This window comes from Otolemur garnettii, unplaced genomic scaffold (genome assembly GCF_000181295.1).
Source record: "Otolemur garnettii isolate 467f Iridium unplaced genomic scaffold, OtoGar3 scaffold00001, whole genome shotgun sequence".
Lineage (NCBI taxonomy): Eukaryota > Metazoa > Chordata > Mammalia > Primates > Galagidae > Otolemur > Otolemur garnettii.
In genome coordinates, this window is record NW_003852396.1 from 72,762,939 (window position 1) to 72,778,753 (window position 15,815).

The window sequence follows — 15,815 nt, forward strand, 5'->3', positions numbered from 1 at the left end:
GGAAAAAAGATGCTAGGTCAAGAAATCCTAAGAAACTTGGGTTAGAAGCATTTTGTCCTTTGCCAGAAGCCCGCGCAGGCAGGAAAGCTGCGGCATCCTCCTCATTGTGGTTGCAGCTGGCACAGCCCTGGCCTTATCTACTGCCTGCTGCCCCAAGCTGGGGCAGGAACATGAGATAGGGGCCGTGGCAGCAGCTGGGCAGAGATGACGAATCAAGGCAGTGGGATGGAAGGGAGATGACAAGTCCAAGAGGCATTTCTGAGTCTAGTGGTGACTTTTTAGTCATCTCCAGAGTTTCCAGCCTGGGGAACTGGGTGATAATGCTGCTTAGTAGTTTGGGGATGCATGTGCCATACATGCTTGGGAAGAGCAGTTGAGATGTCACTCAATTTGAGGATCCTGAAGGTGGAGGCATGTAGGCACTCATTCAGCGTTTATTATTTTTGAGACAGTCTTAGTCACCCTTGGTGAAAGGTCATGGCATCACAGCTCACAGCAACCTCAAACCCTGGGGCTCAAGGAATTCTTGCCTCAGCCTCCGAAGGAGCTGGGACTATAGGCACCTGCCATGACACCTGGCTATTTTTAGAGACAGGGTCTTGCTTTTGCTCAGGGTGGTCTCAAACCCATGAGCTCAGGTTAGCTACCTCGGTCTCCCAGATTGCTGGGATTAGAGGCGTGAGCCACAGCACCCAGCCTTAACATTTGTTATCTAGTCACCGTTCCAGGTGCTAATTACATGGCAGAAATACTGCTTTGCAGAAAGGTTAGGCCAGTTAGAGATGCATTTCCACTTGCCCTCAACTGCCTTAGCCTCTACTAACTCCATGATTTTGCCTGTTTTATTGTATTTACAAACAATCCCCTCCCTTAATTCTTAAAACTCTAAATAAGAATAACTATCTCATACCAATTTTTTACTGTCAGGCACTGCACTGTATTATTTTTAGTTTTTTAGTGCCCTGATGTTAAGAGCTCAAGAAGTGTAACTTCTTATTTTATAGATCAGGAGCTCAGGGCTTAAAAGGTCATAACTTGCCCAAGGTCTCGCAGCTGACACAAAGCCAGAAAACGCTCACGTTCCACCATCATGCCTTCCAGTATCACTATCCTTCAAAAACCAACTCAATGCCACTCCTGCAAGTCCTCTGGGATTTCTGCAACCTGGTTATGAGCTTTCACTGCAGTAGATCCCCTGGTGCTTGCTTCCAACTTTTCACAGCTTATGCAGCTTTAAGTGATGGAGAGCTTCAGTGGTGCCCTCTTTCAGCGTACCAGGCCTTGCTCTTCTACATATGGTTTCACTTAAGTCTTCCTACACTCCTAGTTTATGTTCTTGTCATTCTGTGTCCCTCTCTCAGTGAACTGTTACATTCCATGGACAGGGAGATTTATTACAGCCTTGGCAGCCTCCACTGCCCTCAGCACAGGACTTTGCCCAGGTTACTCGCTTGGTGACAGCTGCATTTATAAACACTAAAGGAGGCCCCTAGAGGAGGAAAGGCATGCTATATTGAATTTCAGCGGGAGGTGAGCAGTCTGAAATGAGGGGTGGTTCTGTTGTTTTCATCCTCCGTTTTTTGTTTCTAGCCAGAAGACACTCTAGGCAGTCTTTGTGATGCCAGGAGGGCAGGGTCCCAGGCTGGACAGGAAGCCAGAGTAGGTACAATTCTGGGTCTTGTCCTTATTTAACCTCTGTTACTGTTTGGAAATAAATGCAATACCTAATAGATTTTCCACGGAAATGTGGCATTACCAGGGAATAGTCCATTCTTTTGGCTGCCTTAGTAGGGCAGATTTGGTGCTACAAAACTTTCTCACCACGTGTCATCTAGACTTGGGTAGAGCACAAGGTTTGTTTCCCTATTTGCTGCCTCTTGGGAAGCGGGTGAATCCCGAATAGCACTGTCAGGTCATACTGGTTTCTCGCTTCTTCTCCATCTGTGCTCTCAAGTACCATCCTTGGTGGGTGTTACTGATTAAAAATCCACTTGAAAGCATTCTTCTTCAGGATTGCAGTAAATTGGTTCCAGAACAATTGTGGTTTTTAATACAAAATACAGCTAATTGGCTTCAAACAAGAGATTTGGTGCCCAGACTGCAGAGGAATCCACTCATGAGACCAAGGCGTAACTGGCTTTTCTCCATTCCATCTCATGGTCAGGGGATGATGGGAGACTAGAACGGTGTGCATGGGGAGGGAGGCTTAACTCATGCACTGCTGGGGGCCTCCCCAAGACATATCATTAGGCAGCAAACAGATGACAAAGCTGTCATTTGGACAAAGTTGGTTGAAAGGAAAACACTCCCATTTGGCTTAGAAAACCAATCCCTGTCTCCGTGAAAAACACCTCTCACTTGCAACTTTCCCTCCAGGACAAAACTCAGAGGTCAAGATTCTGACTCTCTTCAAGTCTAAAGACAAAATAAGATGAGGGATCAATAGAAGGGGAAAAAATGAGATGTCACATGTGACTTTAGATAAGCCCAACATCTCTAAAAAGGAGATAAAACACCTATTTTCACCTATATTTAAAAAACAAAAAAATTCCACAATAGAAACCACCAGGGCACCTTAGGAGGTAGCTTAAATGAGCCCATCTAATCTGCAAGGATGTTGTACATTGAACCCATTGGAGGCACTGACAAATACATTGCTTTTAAGAAATGCTACCCTTCAAATTTGTTAGGAATCCAAACACACTGAACTAATGGTCCTTCTCATTAGAAATTCATGTCATATGGTAGCTTTTCATTTACAGAAACCATTATAATAGTCAAGAAAAGTAATGGTGACAGTTTCTATTTTTAGTTGTGAGACTTTTTCTTTGGTTCACTGCTTTTACTATAAATGCAGGGCCTTTTTCTTTGGATGGAGGAATTACATACCATTTGGTTTATTGGCTGCTTTTTTCTTAGCATTCTATAGCCTCCACGAAGCAATAAAAATGTCTTGGGATTTGACAAAGCTGGGTTTTGATCTAGCCCTGACATTTACTGGGTATGATTCTGAGTTATTTAAATCTCAATCTCACTTCTAAAATAGGGATGCCTATCCTACTAGAAATTGCAATTAGAACTTGTGGAAGTCATTTCTGCTTCTTACTCCCTCATCTGCTACAGTACTTCAACTGACCAGGGTCTCACTCTTGCCCAGGCTGGAGTGCAGTGGCATGATTACAGCTCACTGCAGCCTTGAACTACAGGGCTCAAGTGAGCTTCTTGTGTTAGGCCCCTCAGTGGGAGGAAAGGGATGAGATACTGAACTGCAGTGAGGTGAGCAGTCTCAAATGACAGGTGGTTCTATTGCTTTTGACTTATTCTCCTCTTTTGTTTCTAGCCAAAGGACACTCACCAGTCTTTGTGATGCCAGGAGGGCTGGACCCTAGACTGATTTGAAAGCCAGAGTAGGTACAATTTTGGTCCAGCCTTGCAAGAAGCTGGGGCTACACCGAGCACAACACCCAGGTAGGGATTTTTATTTTTTTTTATGGAGCCAGGGTCTTGCTATGTTGCTGAGGCTCACCTTAAACTCCTGGATTTGAGTGGGTCTCTTACATCAGCTTCCACACTTGGTAACCAACCTTTATTTACTACTACTTGGCTGCTAGCTCCAGCCATTCTCTTGCCTGGGCCTCCCAAGTGCTAGGATTACAGGTGTGAGATACCACCTGGCTCCACTGGGCCTGTATTAAAGGGCTATGTGTATGGAATATATACACATACAAACACACTCCTCCCCCACCCCGATTCTCAAATCAGAGAGGTAATGCCACTGCTGTATAAAACTTGATCTTGGTGTTGATGTAATTTGTTTTACCAGTTGAGTCTGTACTATAATTGTATGCTATGAGGGAGGGGGAGTTTGAAGGCAAAGCCCTCCTCCAATTGAAAAGACTGAGTTACTAAAACTTAATCATGTAATATAAGAAGTATTTCTTTTTTTCCTTTGTGAGACAGAATCTTACTTTGTCACTCTCAGTAGAGTGCCATGGTGTCATAGCTCACAGCAACCTCAAACTCTTGGGCTGAAGTGATTCTCTTGCCTCAGCCTCCCAAGTAGTTGGGACTACAGGTTCGAGATGAGGTCTTGCTCTGGCTCAGGCTGGTCTCAAACCTGTGAGCTTAGGCAATCCACCTGCCTTAGCCTCCAAAGTGTGAGGATTATAGGCTTGAGCCACTGCGCCTGGCCAGCATAGGAAATATTTCAATAGGAAAAGGGAAAGGAGATCATTTATAGAATAGGAAATTACAGTCAAGCCAAGGTACATGTAGATAACAGTGAGAAGATGGAGGACAGAGCTTATGTTTGAAGTTTCTTTCATCCTACGGTTGTTTTTAACCCTGCCATTTTAATAGTCATCCCAAAAGTTCCAGGAAACCCTACATTCTTTTCTTCAATCAAGGTTCCAATGATTATCACACTCTCTAGGCAGTATATATATTTTTTCTTTTGAGACAGTCTCACTATGTCGCCCTGGGCAAAGTGCTGTGGCGTCACAGCTCACAGCAACCTCAAACTCTTGGGCTTATGCAATTCTCTTGCCTCAGCCTCCCAAGTAGCTGGGACTACAGGTGCCCGCCACAAGGCCCAGCTATTTTTTTACTGCCGTTGTTTACTTGGCCTAGGCCTGGTTCGCCCCCGCCACCCTTTGTCTATGTGGCTGGCACTATAACCACTGTACTACGGGCACTGAGCCCTCTCTAGACAATATTCCCCTGCAACTTAGCTTGGTACCATCAAGGCAAAAGGGATTTGCCCAATTTCACAGGTTAGGCTTACTAGATATCCTTTAATCTAGGTTTCTATTATCCACTGAGTCAGTGCACTATTTCTTGCATGTATATCTTAAGAGTATCTAACTGCACTTACTGGTCCCTGAATTAACTTCTGACTTTTATGTTAGAAGTTTATAATAAAATTTTATGGAGGACCATAGATATATGACCCCTACTTGGCCTATAGTTTGGATGAAGCAAGACCGAAATGGCTGGACTAGTACTTTGAGCAATCCCAGGCCTCTGTGAAATTTCTCAGCAGTCCAACTTGCACTGGCAAAACCGAAGTCTTGGCGCCCTCTGGTGGTAGACTGGTTATCAGTCAGACACGCTTCTCAACTAGGAACAGGCAGGCGTGTATGTGTACAGAAGCCACAGGATAAACATGCCATGTTTTCCTAGATCATCTTTACTTGAAGATTTTTGGGGAGAAAAAAGTAGGCAATGCAAAACATTTTTATATTAAAACAAATGCAGATAATATAGAATAGTATATAAAATTTACATTACTTTTGAGACAAGAGACATAAAAGATATTTCAAGCTAAGCTAGCTATGAGCTTCAGGTTGTATTCCTAAAACCTGGGTGAGGGAAGAGAACCCTGCATGCTCATTCTAATCTAATATTATGGGTGCTGCAGCTTTGACAGAGAAGTCTCAGAAGCAGCAAACTAAGTGCTTACTCATTTGGCAACATCTCAGTGGATTAGTTAAATAAGGGAAACCACAGGCTTTCTCCTTTTAGAGCATTATTTTAACCTGCTTTTAAAAGGCCTGAGCAAATAGGAGCTTTATGCTGGAGTTGAATTTTATTTCCTCCTGAAGTGATTTTTTTCCCCCTCCTATAAACGTGTGTTAATACGCCTAACAGAGAGCACGACATGCGAGGTGGTCAGTATCCTAAGACCCCTGACTTTAGCCCACGTTATCAGATGCGGAATTATGAATATCCTTTCCAAGGCTGTCATCAGGAATAAAAAACAAACTACTCACCTTCTGCAACAATAAAAAAAAGTTAACAAAATGAGAAACTGAAGAACAAAAGATTATATACAATTAGAACCATATAATGATGTAATTTAGGGATTGGCAAAGACTTAGCTTTTCAAGAAGGGGGCTACTGCTATAGCATTTGCTTTTCGTATTTTAAGTGATAACAAGAACTTCTGGGGGAAAAATTCATTATATATTTCCTTTCCAATTCTTGCTTATTCTCTCTTATCCTTTTTCTTCATTGCCGACACTTTACCATTCTGCAGTAATAGACTGAAGGTGTGGATGCCTCCCATAGAGATTTTCTAGGGTAACATGGCAACGAATTGTCCTTTTGTTGAGGTATGAGAGACAACATTAACCAGATGTGCTTAGAAGCATATAATAGGAGGCAGATTGTGGTGGATGCTGTTGAATTTCTAGATCTATCTAAGGAAAGGTCATTCATAAACTCCCATATAGTTTGCTTATTAATTTCTTCAAGTTTTATAAAATTATTTCTTTCTTCTTGGGATTCTACTCTTATTCCACAAAGCCAAAATCACACGACCCAAATCACACAACAACCTGCCTCTACCTTTAGGAAAATACAACTTTCTTCTATTTAAGTGAAATGAGAATCTGGAGGAAAAGAGTCCCATTTCAGAATAACTAAAGAGGAAATATCAGTGGTAAAGTTACGTTGTGGTAGGAAAAAGAACAAAAAAGGCAGACACCAAACACCTCCATTTTCCCAAGATTAAATGATTATTAAAAAAGCGTGCCACACTGTATAGAAATCAACATTCTCTCCCATAATTCTGTGCGTCTGGGACTATAGAAATGTCACTGTCCCTGCCCCACATCTTCAAATTAACATTCTCAGGTCACAACAATAAGTCTTCCCAAAGGGGACCTTCCGGAAAAACAAGCTATTTCCTCGGCTCATATTTCCCTGGAAAAAAAACATAAACACAAATAAAGTCTAGCATGAAGATGAGGTTGACCAATCCAAATCAGCAGAGAGATCCAACTGGACATGTTTCTGGGACACATACTAAATGAAACTGGGATGATCACTAGGGACCAGGGATCCGTAACCTCTGACAGGTCGACTACTGCAGAACTAGGTAACTATAACTTCTCTTCATTGGTAAGGCCAGAATTTCTTACTTATTCAGACTGTCCAGTTTGGATACTGGCTTTGCTACTTTCTGGCTGGGTTATCAAATGACAGAATACACGGAAAGCTTTTATAATAGTGGCTAACACTAAGCGCTAGCTTTTTTTTTGTAGAGACAGAGTCTCATTTTATCACCCTTGGTAAAGTGCCGTGGCATCACACAGCTCACAGCAACCTTCAACTCCTGGGCTTAGGTGATTCTCTTCCTTCAGCCTCCTGAGTAGCTGGGACTACAGGCGCCCACCACAACACCCGGCTATTTTTTTGTTATTGTTGGCAGTTTTGGCTGGGGCTGGGTTTGAACCTGCTACCCTCAGTATATGGGGCCAGTGCCCTACCCACTGAGCCACAGGCGCCACCCCAAAGTGCTAGCTTTTATTTATTTTTTAATGAAACCTTCAGGTTTCTAAGGAGTACTCATAAAATCTTACAATTAAATGGAGTGGGCTAATGTCACTATAATTTTGTTCAGGTGAGTGCAGAACCTGGAAAAGCTGTTGCTGCTATTGATGCATAACATACTGCTGTTACTGGTCTTTTTATCTATCTATCTATCCACACACACATATATGTAATTTGAATTTTTGGAAACTTTAACTGTGCTGTCAACTTTGGAAAAGGTGTATCCTAGTTTACTGTGTTGAGTTGGCATTTTACAGAAATTAACAGCCATATCGGTCTAGAAATGTTAAACTTAATTTTTTTCCATTTGTACAGGGGTAGCACACTGTATTAAATATGTAAGGTCTTATCTACATGGATTTGGTTACAGAAACTAATAAAGTATTCTCTAAATAATAAAAAAAAATCTTACAATGAAAGTAATAATTGAACACGCTCTGAAGTAGAAGTCTCAACTCTCCCCAGTATAGGCTGTGTGACGTTGGGTTATATAACTGGCACTAAACTGCTGTAAAGTCTCAGTTTCTTTTTATGTAAGATGGGATTATAGTGCCTATCCTTATTCAGTTATTTTAAGAATTATATGAGCTGATACATGGAAATCTCTTGGTATCATGTCTGGTAAATAATAAACGCCCAATCAAGATTTGCTGTTGTTGGCTTGGCGCCTGTGGCTCAAGCGTCTAAGGTGCCAGCCATGTACACCTGAGCTGACAGGTTGGAATCCAGCCTGGGCCTGACAAATAACAATGACGGCTGCACCCAGAAAATAGCCAGGCATTGTGGTGGATGCCTGTAGTCCCAGCTACTTGGGAGGCTGAGGAAAGAGAATTGCTTAAGCCCAGGAGTTGAACGTTGCTGTGAGCTGTGATGCCACAGCACCTAGGGTGACAGCTTGAGGCTCTGTCTCAAAAAAAAAAAGAAAAATGATTTGCTGTTGTCTCAACCACCTAACAGGTTCAACTATTCCATATGTAAGTATGTTTAACATTTAATTCAGTTTTTATCTGATTTCTTCCTATAACGGGAAAGAAAGCAGAGGAAGAAAGGCTATCTTTCCTTTTAGATAGGGATCACACTAGGAAGTTGTCCAATCAAGAGTATAAAACTCAGAATGAAACCCTGAATGTGCAGGCTTGAACTGAAATTCAATCACTCAAGTGTTCTTGTCTAGATTTGCAGAGGGGCCTGCTGGACATGTGTGCTACACAAAAGCGGCCACAAGTAACACTTAAACCTTGTCATTCAGAGTTCAGACTGGGGTTCACTGAGCTCTGTGAACAAAGGCCTTTCTCATGTGTATCACTGGTGCTATACCATAACACAAAGAGCTTCTTTATACACTTTCTTATGTAATCCTTTAAAAAGTGGTGCCCACTCAAAAACAGCTTTGAACTGATGGTCATTTTAATGATCTGAGTTTCGCTATGTTGCCTCAAACTCTTGGGCTCAAGTGATCCTTCTCCTTTGGGTTTCCAAATAATTGGGACTACAAGTGCATGCTACTGCACCTGGGCATTATTTTATTTTCTATTAAACCGGTGCTTAGATCAAGCAAGAATTTCTGGCTGCAGGTTAACTGCAGGTTATGCACATCACAGTAATAACTAACCACAAATTGCAGTATAGACAACATCATCTATTCCTAAGACTCTGGAAGTATGAGACCAGCACTGTTAATACCACTGTGACAAATAATTTGTAATAAGTAAGTAATTTCTCAATTTTCAATTTCCTCATCTATACTATGGAGAAACACTGGAATATACAAGGAGATTCTGAATTAAAAAAAAGAGTTTGGAAAAAAAAACGAAAAGAGTCTGAAACCAAGCCTATGTATGATTTTAATAACCAGGGTAATTATCCCTGGACCCTGTTTGTAACTTGAATGTGGTCACTCACATGGCTTCTAGACCATCACACTGAGGGATTCCCACTTCTTCATTACCTCTGCCAATGATTTCTAAGCATCACATTTAATAAGAGTTAATGTAGGATTCCAGAGACATTTAAGAAAACCAAAAACCAAAACCAAATTGACGAGAGAGAGAGAGAGAGAGAGAGAGAGAGAGAGATACCTCCTTTTGTAGCATGCTCCAGCAATCTATCCAAGAAGTATATATTGGGGAGTAAGGAGGAGATCCACCAGCAAGCCTGAAACAGAAAAGATTAGCTATTCGTGTTAATCTTTATAAAACATTCCCTCAAGAATTTGATAAACCTTCATCAAAATAGTTTTTCGTGTAGAAGGCTCCGCCCAGAGTCAGTATTAGTTTTTTTTTTTTTTTTTTTTTTGAGACAGAGTCTCACTCTGTCACTTGGTAGAGTGCCATGGCGTCATAGCTCACAGCAACCTCAACTCTACGGCTCAAATGATCCTCATGCTTCAGCCTCCTGAGTAGCTGGGACATCTGCCATGATGCCTAGCTAGTTTTTCTCTTTTGAGACAGAATCTCAGGCTTTTGCCTTGGGTAGAGTGACATGGCATCATCATAACTCAGAGCAACCTCTTGGGCTCAAGCAATCCTCTTGTCTCAGTTTTTTCTATTTTTAGTAGAGACAGGGTCTTGTTTTTTTGCTTAGGATGGTCTCAAACTCATGAGCTCAAGTAATCCACCTGCCTTTGCCTCCCAGGCAGTATTAGTTTTTTCTTGAGACAGAGCCTCAATCTGTCGCCCTGGGTAGAGTGCCATGGTATCATAGCTCATAGCTACCTCCAACTCCTGGGCTTAAGCGATTCTCTCTCTTTTTCCTTAAATTTTATATGAAGTTTTATTCTCAAAATATAAAAAAACAAAGAAACTAAGATATTATTTCACAGCACTTGTTTGCCTCATTCTTTATGAAGACACAGTTCAAACTAATGGGATAAGCAATTCTCTTGCCTCAGCCTCCCAAGTAGCCAGGACTACAGGCGCCCACCACAACGCCTGGCTATTTTTTGGTTGCAGTTGTCCTTGTTGCTTGGCAGGCCTGGGCTGGATTTGAACCCGCCAGCTCTGGTGTATATGGCTGGTGCCTTAGCTGATTGAGCTACAGGCGCTGAGCCGAGTTTTTTTTTTTTTTTTGAGATAATAGTCTCACTTTGTAGCCTTCGATAGAGTGCCATGGTGTCACAGCTCACAGCAACCTCAAACTCTTGGGCTCAAGCAATTCTTTTGCCTCAGCCTCCCAAGTAGCTGGAACTATAGGCACCCCACAACGCCTGGCTATTTTGAGAGATGAGGTGTCGTTCTGGCTCAGGCTGGTCTCTAACCAGTGAGCTTAGGCAATCCACCCGCCTCAGGTCCCCCAAGTACTGGGATTATAGGCGTGAGCCACCATGCCTGGCTGGCAATATTAGTTTTTTTTTTTTTTTTTTTTTTTGCAGTTTTTGGCTGGGGCTGGGTTTGAACCCGCCACCTCCAGCATATGGGACCAGTGCCCTACCCTTTTGAGCTACAGGCGCCACCCTGGCAATATTAGTTTTAATGAAACAAATTATATGGGAGCAAGGGAAAGATCAAATATCTAAAAGGGATTTCCTTCCCTTATATTTAGGTTCCAATGAATAAATAAAGTTCAATCTTATTTTCTAAAACATTTCAGTTTTTCATTTGTAAACAGATGAAACTCTAGAACAGGCTCAGCGCCTGTGGCTCAAGTGGCTAAAGTGCCAGTCACATACATCTAAGTTGGTGGGTTTGAATCCAGCCCGGCCTGCCAAACAATGATGGCTGCAACCAAAAAATAGCCAGGCATTGTGGTGGGCGCCTATGTTCCCAGCTACTTGGGAGGCAGAGGCAGGAGACTCGCTTGAGCCCAGGAGTTGGAGGTTGCTGTGAGCTGTGATGCCACGGCACTCTACCCAGGGGGACAGCTTGAGGCTCTATCTCAAAAAAAAAAAAAGAAACTCTAGAACACAGCAAGTATATGATTAAAGAGGAGGAAAAGGGGATTTGAAAACTATTTGGCGGCTCAGCGCCTGTGGCTCAAACAGCTAAGGTGCCAGCCACATACACCTGAGCTGATAGGTTCGAATCCAGCCCGGGCCCACCAACAACGATGGCTGCAACCAAAAAATAGCCAGGCGTTGTGGCGGGCATCTGTAATCCCAGCTACTTGGGAGGTGGAGGCAGGAGACTTGCTTGAGCCCAGGAGTTGGAGGTTGCCATGGAGCTTGAGGCTCTGTCTCCAAAAAAAAAAAAAGAAAAAAAAAAAGAGAAAAAACTAATTGGCATTCACAAAGAACCTAAATGTGGCAGTATATATAAAGAGTGGTGACTTGGCAGTGCCTGTGGCTCAGTGGGTAGGGTGCCGGCCCCATATACTGAGGGTGGCGGGTTCAAACCTCAGCCACCATGGCCAAACTGCAATAAAAAATAGCCAGGTGTTGTGGCAGATGCCTATAGTCCCAGTTACTTGGGAGGCTGAGGCAAGAGAATCGCATAAGCCCAAAATCTGGAGGTTGCTGTGAGCTGTGATGCCATGGAACCCTACCTGGGGCAACATAGTGAGACTCTGTCTTAAAAAAATAAATAAAATAAAGAAAGAAAGAAAAAGAAATAAAAAAAGTACTTACCCACAGTTGTTCACAGCCATAAGATTAGAGACAAGCACAAAGGGATAGGTCAACATACTGGCAAAAAACTGTAAAATGGTAAAAAGACAGCTGTGTTAGTAGGTCATTCCTTCCCCCCTTCATTCTCTTCTTTTCTCTCCCTTAAAGGCCTAGCACCATGTGATCAAATACTCCAACACTGGTCTTACTTTCTCAGTACTAAGACTAAGTTGTGCATTTTTGAGCCTGGAAATATTTCTTCCTCTTAACATACCACTACATCAAGATTGTAACAAAAGTCCAGAAGACTTCTCTTAACATTGTGACTGAGTCTTCACTCAAATCAAACTGAACTACATCATTTAGGAGAAAAAGTACACCCTTTTAAACGCTGACTAGCATCAAACCATAGGCTGTTATTATTGCTCTGAGGTAGGACCTCTGAATCATTCTTACCTTTGACAAATATTAACATACTTGAGGGAGATTTCCCAGTGAGAGATCTGGTTATCTAAAAGTAGTGATGACACAGGCCACATTTAAAAGAAAAACAAAACATCACTATTCCCAGGAGATTAAAAGAATTAAACAAACAAACAAACTCACTCCTGTGACAGCTTGGGAATAACTTTTCATTTCATTCATGGTGGAAACCTAAAACAGGAAAAGAGCCTTAAGTTAACTGCCCACAACTCTATCAATATATTCTATCTCTAAATCATCAGTTTCTTTAACAGCTTGAAAATTAACGTTGAGGATAAAATCGTAACAAATACTAATTATGAAAAAAAAGGGCAGTGATCAAAATGATCAACCTGATTTGACATTAAAATTCGTATTAGGCTAGTCTAATATGAGGAACAAATGTAATAGCCTCAAGCTCTCAAAAATAAAAGAAAAGAAGATTGGTAAACTTTCCCCAAGTCATAGAAATATAATCTTTGGAAAACTATATTTATACTATATCCAAGGGACAAGTCACTAACTCTGCATACAGTTAGCTTTGTACCAGATGCTTTGGAGAAGATCTCTATACTCAAAAGATTTAGACCGGGTGCAGGGCTCATGCCTGTAATCCTAGCATTCTAGGGAGGCCAAATTGGGAGGACTGGTTGCGCTCAGGAGTTCAAGACCAGCCTGAGCAAGTGCAAGACCCTGTCTCTATTAAAAATAGAAAAATTAACCATGTGTTGTGGTGGGTGCCTGTAGTCCCAGCTACTTCAGAGGCTGAGGCAGGAAGCTCACTTGAGCCCAGGAGTTTGAGGTGCTGTGAGCTAGGCTGATGTCACTACACTATACTAGCCTGGGGCAACAGAAAATAAAAAAATAAAAAAGACTGAGATGGACTAGTCACATACCTTGGTGCATTCAGTTTTTCATCATGTCATGGAGCTATCTACAAAGAGGCCCCACAACTGCTAAGGTAGGACAGACAACTTCTAGATAAGGCTGATTCTCAAAACCTCTCAGTCTGAGGTTTCCAGAAAGCCCAATACGGGAGTCTCCTTAACACTCCTTATTAAAAGAAAAGCCTCAGATATGCCATAAAGCTGTCTCTCTGCTACATCATGTCCTCCAAGACTAGTTGTCAATAAAGAAGTGATCTCCTTAAAGCCCTTGAACTATCACAGGGCTAAATCTCTGGGGTACACTCTATCTACACCTCAAAACTTTCTGGGTACATCTCTCTATAGTAAACAGTATAGATCATTCCACCTATACTGGCCTTTGAAAATTTGACTAAGTTTTAGCTATATAATGCTCAGTCTGGAAAACTGTCACTTTACTTAAATGCTAACCTAACAGCCAAGTGAATACAAAAAGCCAGCATCAGCACACCTCACCAAGGTCACAACCTACCCCACTGTCCAGTGCATAGGTATTGACGAGGTAGGCCAGTGAGTTACAGAGCCACAAAGAAATGATGTCACCTAGGAGGCGAGGAACAAGACCCCTACGTGAAGAAACAATAAAAATAATCAAAAATGTGATCAGTAAAAAGACAATTAAGAGATTTCAAAACATTTTAGGGAACAGAAAGAGATCTCAAATGCCAGAGTCTAGCCCTCATGCCTAGTTCATTCTAGTTAACAGAGCCATAGTCAAGGATGATTTCTAACGACTCTTGTCACCTAAAATGCAGGGCAGCTGTACCCCTCTGAACTATGGCTAATGCCTCATTTCACTATTAATAACTATAAGCACAGAGGCAAAATGTTTATGAGGCACCTTGGAGAAGGGGATTAACTACGGTTTTCTTCAAATATCCAACATTAATAATATTTGGCAGGGCAAAAGATGAGAAAAACTACAAAGTAAGAGTGGTCTGAGCACAGGTATAGAAGAGAAGCACCAAAGACATGGTTCTAACACATGAGTGACTCGGTGAGGCAATGTGGAATAGTGGGAAGAACATTACCCCACAGACCAAAGACCAGGGTTCACATGCCAAATCTACCATTATTCAGCCTCATGAGGCAGCAAATGAATGTCCCTAAGCACCACTGGTTTTAGTCTCTAAAATTTTAGAGACAGGTAATAGCTATCCATCCTGCCTCCCAGATTTTTTATTTTTTAGAGACATAGTCTCTAAAATGCCTATGTGCAGTCTGGAATATAGTGACTATTCACATGTGTGACCATAGCACACTATAACCTCAAACTCCTGGGCTCAAGCAATCCTCCTGCATCAGCCTCCTGAGTAACTGGACTACTGGCATGCACCAGTGCGCCTGGCTCTCCCAGAGTACTTACGATACTTAAAATCAAGTTTGTGGAAACATTCTGAAAATTAAAAGGGATCATTTAGTTAATGTACAATTTTTGTTAACAGAGCGAGTTCTTCCAAAGTAAACTCAAGCCTTGCAAAAACTTACTCTCATAAAAAAAATACATGTTAAGATGATTTTCCCGGCTGGGTGTGGCAGCTCACACCTATAAACCCAGCACTTTGGAAGGGAGAGGCAGTAGGACTGCTGTTGGAGACCAGCTTGGGCAATAGAGACACTCCATATTTACAAAAAACTCAACAACAAAAAACCCCAGGCATTATGGTGAGCACTTATGATCCTAGCTACTTAACTAGTAGGCAGGAAGTAGCTGAAGAACTAGGACTAGGTAGGAGGCTGAAGCATGATGACACCTTGAGCCCAGGAATTCAAGGCTATAGTCAGCTATGATCATGCTACTATTACTCCAGCCTGGAGTAAGAAAGTAAGACTTTGTTTCTTTTTTAAAAAAATTATTTTCCGGCTTGGCACCTGGAGCTCAGTGGCCAGGGTGCCAGCTACATACACCAGAGCTGGAGGGTTTGAATCCAGCCTGAGCCTGCCAAACAACAATGACAACTACAACCAAAAAATAGCTGGGCATTGTGGTGGGCGCCTTGTAGTCCCAGCTACTTGGGAGGATGAGGCAAGAGAATCGCTTAAGCCCAAGAGGTTGACATTACTGTGAGCTGTGACGCCACGGCAGTCCACCAAGGATAATAAAGTGAACACTGTCTTAAAAAAAAAAATTATTTTTGTATTTAAAAAAATTAATTTTCCTCCTTTTATTAACTGTACGTAATTGGGAGCAATTGGGAGCTCTGGGAGACTGAGGCGGGTGGACAGCTTGAGCTCACAGGTTTAAGACGAGCCTGTGGGCGGCACCTGTAGCTCACTGGGTAGGGCGCCAGCCACATATACTGAGACTGGTGGATTTGAACCTGGCCCGGGCCAGCTAAGGCAACAATGACAACTGCAACAAAAAAATAGCTGGGCGTTGTGGCAGGTGCCTGTAGTCCCAGCTACCTGGGAGGCTGAGGCAAGACAGTCACTTAAGCCCAAGAGTTTGAGGTTGTGGGCAGCGCCTCTGGCTCAGTGAGTGGGGCACCAGCCCCATATACCGAGGGTGGTGGGTTCAAACCTGGCCCTGGCCAAACTGCAACAAAAAAAAA

The 15,815-nt window shown here is 42.4% G+C and overlaps 1 protein-coding gene across 1 annotated transcript in view; it reads right to left on the minus strand.

Moving 5' to 3' along the window:
- Positions 1-6,495: 6,495 nt before the first annotated feature.
- The window catches only part of MTCH2 (mitochondrial carrier 2), a 25,520-nt gene continuing 16,200 nt past the window's right edge, over positions 6,496-15,815 (minus strand). Inside the window, exons 8-12 of the mRNA XM_023509714.1 lie at positions 13,736-13,829; positions 12,482-12,529; positions 11,897-11,964; positions 9,414-9,489; positions 6,496-6,705 (exon numbers count right to left, since the gene is read on the minus strand). Of these exons, the coding sequence (XP_023365482.1) occupies positions 6,619-6,705; positions 9,414-9,489; positions 11,897-11,964; positions 12,482-12,529; positions 13,736-13,829 (373 nt within the window). The 3' untranslated portion in view covers positions 6,496-6,618. The remainder of the gene's footprint in view (positions 6,706-9,413; positions 9,490-11,896; positions 11,965-12,481; positions 12,530-13,735; positions 13,830-15,815) is intronic.